The sequence below is a fragment of the Orycteropus afer genome, unplaced genomic scaffold, assembly GCF_000298275.1.
Source record: "Orycteropus afer afer isolate SDZICR_OR568_19922 unplaced genomic scaffold, OryAfe1.0 scaffold00031, whole genome shotgun sequence".
NCBI classification, from domain to species: Eukaryota; Metazoa; Chordata; class Mammalia; order Tubulidentata; family Orycteropodidae; genus Orycteropus; species Orycteropus afer.
The window spans coordinates 10,494,358-10,497,611 of record NW_006921618.1 but is presented as its reverse complement, the minus strand read 5'-3'; the positions used below and the strand labels follow the sequence as shown (position 1 = coordinate 10,497,611).

The 3,254-nt window shown below is 39.2% G+C and overlaps 1 protein-coding gene across 1 annotated transcript in view; it reads left to right on the top strand.

Annotated features, from left to right (window-relative positions):
• The window catches only part of LOC103192697 (non-compact myelin associated protein), a 14,367-nt gene that overhangs the window by 8,854 nt on the left and 2,259 nt on the right, over positions 1-3,254 (top strand). The window contains exon 2 of the mRNA XM_007935728.2: positions 1,927-2,011. Within this exon, the coding sequence (XP_007933919.1) occupies positions 1,927-2,011 (85 nt within the window). The remainder of the gene's footprint in view (positions 1-1,926; positions 2,012-3,254) is intronic.

Genomic DNA, 3,254 nt, shown 5'->3' with positions numbered 1-3,254 from the left:
TTGATTTTCATTCACTTTACTGTCCATTCAAGAGCAAGTTTCAGAGTGAATATCATATTGGTTCCCTCATGCTACTCTAACAAAAAATACCATGAGTGGATAACTTTAACAAACAGGAATTTATTCTCTTACAGTTTAGGAGGCTAGAAGTCCAAATTCAAAGTGCCAGCTCTAGGGGTTGGGTGAGGGCCCCTCGACCTTGGGCTTTAGCTCTGCCTATTGCTCTTGGCCCACTGGAGCTTAAGGCATCTCTTAACTCAAGCAGCTGCTGGCTACTGAGGCTGACAAACCCAAGGTCAACAAGTGAAATGGTACAGTCCCAAGATTATCAAGCAACACAGCAGACAACTAGTTCAAGTTCAGAAACAATCCCAAGATCAGCAGGCAACATGGCAGGCTGCTGAATGAAGATTCAGCTACATGATGGGTCCAAGCGTGCCAAAATGCTCAGAGACCTTTCCCAAAGCTGTCTTCTTATATACTAGAAGCAGACCACATCCCCGAGGCAGCTCTTCAGCTGATCACAATAGATTCCACTATGGGGTTGATTACCAATCTCATCATGGGGAATACTATATCACTATATCCAGCTGCCCAGCCATTCAACCAGGCCCAGCCAAGATGACCCATAACCTTAACTACCACAAGTAGTATACTATATATTTTGTTCTCCAGTCTTTTTTTTTTTTTCAGTATTTCGTTCCATGTCACCACATTAAAGTATCATATTTTTAAAATTTCTACACAATGTTCCACTGTATATGTGTACAAAAATTCATTTAAACTGTCCTATTTTAAGGAAAGGCTTGTAGATGCATCTCTACAAGCTCTGCCTCCATCTTCACGTGATTGTCTTCCCCCTCTGTGTCTTTGGGTCTCTTCTCCTCTTCTCATAAAGACATCAGTCACATTGGATAAGAGCCCACCTTAATGACCTATCTTAACATCTGTAATGACTCTATTTCCAAAAACAGTCACGTTCACAGGTACCAGGGGTTAGGAGTTGAACATATCTTCTTGGGAGAGACAATTCAATCCATAACAGATGTTACCTAGAAAAGTTAAAGATCCCTTCTTCATGATGTAAGCCTATATACATGTGTTCCCATTTCTAGAATTACCCAAAAGAATCCCTTATTTGGTATATCAACAACATATACAGGAATATTGTATTCATAATACTGTTGTTTGCAATAGGAAAAAAAAAGAAAAAAAAAACCTAGAAACAACTCAAATATCCTTAAAAAAAATCATGAAGTGAAATATGTGATTACATAGAAAAATGATCATGACATTGTTATAAAGCAGTAGCTAGAAAATGGTTCCATTCTTAGTGAGTGCATATTTTTACATATTTAGAAATATTTTCTTAAAATGAATTTTCAGAAATAAAACTAATAAATCATTCAAAAAGATAAATGGATAGATATTTAATATGCATCTACTTGATCATATTGGTGATATATATATGTCTAGAAAATCAGTGGTTCTTGGGGCAATGAGGTTTTTATTCCCTGCCCCCCTTTTTTGCTGTATTTATGTTTTCAAAATTATCTATAAAAATCACTTACTTTTGTATTATCAAAAAGAGCAGAGAGTATTTTGTTTGTCTGTTTCACAAAAGGACTTTGAAAGTATATTGGGGCTGATATTTGCTGCTGAGAATAGGACTTGGCCTAAGACAGAATTTTGGCAGGTGATGTTCTGAACACATAGCCCTCTGAGCCCAGTTGGGGTAGAGATGTAATGCCACTCTAGATATATATGACTTTGTCCTGAGTGAGAGGTGAGTTTCCCAGGACATCTCACTCTCTCATCTACCCTCGACCCTGTGGGGCATCTCAAGTGCCACAGTAGTGTCCCCATCCCAGGGCTTTGAATGCTTCTCTGCCTCTGAATGTGTGCTTTTCCATCTCCTTCCTGCAGGTTCTGGAGCCATCGTTGCTGCCATCGTGGTGGTTGTCATCATCATCTTCACTGTGGTTCTGATCCTTCTGAAGATGTACAACAGGTATGGATGCCCTGGGTTTAAGAATGGTCTAGTCCCTTCAGCAAAGTCAGAGTGAACAGGAACTAACGTTTCAGTGCCAGCCATGTGCCCTGCAGTATCTGTGAGCCCAACATCAAATGCTCTAATCCTTTGAGGGTCCTTTTTTGACAGCTGCTCTGCTGAAGAAACTTTACATGGGCTGTATGTTTTTGTACCTAGAGAAAAGTTTTTAAAATACAATTTAATGATAATGACTTTGAGCACTATGGTAAATGCTTGTATGTAATTGAATGATAATATGGGGACACTTCAGTCTTCTTCTCTTAGGGAGCCCTTTGCTGTGTTCTGTTGAGTGGCCACTCAAGTAGTTGAGGTGACATAAACTAGAATGCACATACTTCCTGACTCTACTTTTCAGAACCAAATAAGGAAAAGTAAAGTAATGTTATTTGACCTCAGGAAGATAAATTCATTAATTTTTGTGTTACCACCTTCACTCTGCTAAAAGGTTGTTCTTTTGAAGGAAGAAATCAAAATCAAAAAGGCTATAGTTACAACCACATTAGAGACCTGGCAGCCACTATCTATCTATCTATAGTTGAAATGTGTTTATTGATGAGGAAAGCTGTTTACTGTATGTTGTCAAAGTTTACAAAACCATATATACACTATGTACATATATGTAGGTTATACACACCCATAAACCAAACTCATTGCCGTCGAGTCATCTCCGACTCATAGTGACCCCTCCTTGGGTTTCCGAGGCAGTATCACTACAGAAGTAGATTGCCCAACCTTCCTTCCAAGGAGTTGCTGGTGGATTTGAACTGCCAGCCTTCTGGTTAGCAGTCAAGTGCCTTAGGCACTATGCCACCAGAGCTCCTTCACACACACCCATACTCGAGGAAAATTTTAAAACTGCACGAGCACAGTGTTGACAAAGTTGTTTTTTGTAGGGAGGAAAAATCGTGTTCCTTTCAAACCCACCAGCCACTCCTTGGAAGGAAGATTGGCCAATCTACTTCCATAGCGCTACCACCTCTGAAACCCAAGGAGGGCTTGCTATGAGTTGGATCTGACTCAATGGCATTTTTGAGGTTTTTTTAATTTTATTTTTTAGTTTGTGGGTTTTTTTTTGTTTTATTTTTGAATAGTAGTGTTATGGATTGAATTATTTACCTCAAAAATATGTGCTGTAAATCCTAACCTCTATGCCCATGGTAGCATAGTGGCTAAAGCACTTGACTGCTAACCAGAAGGCTGG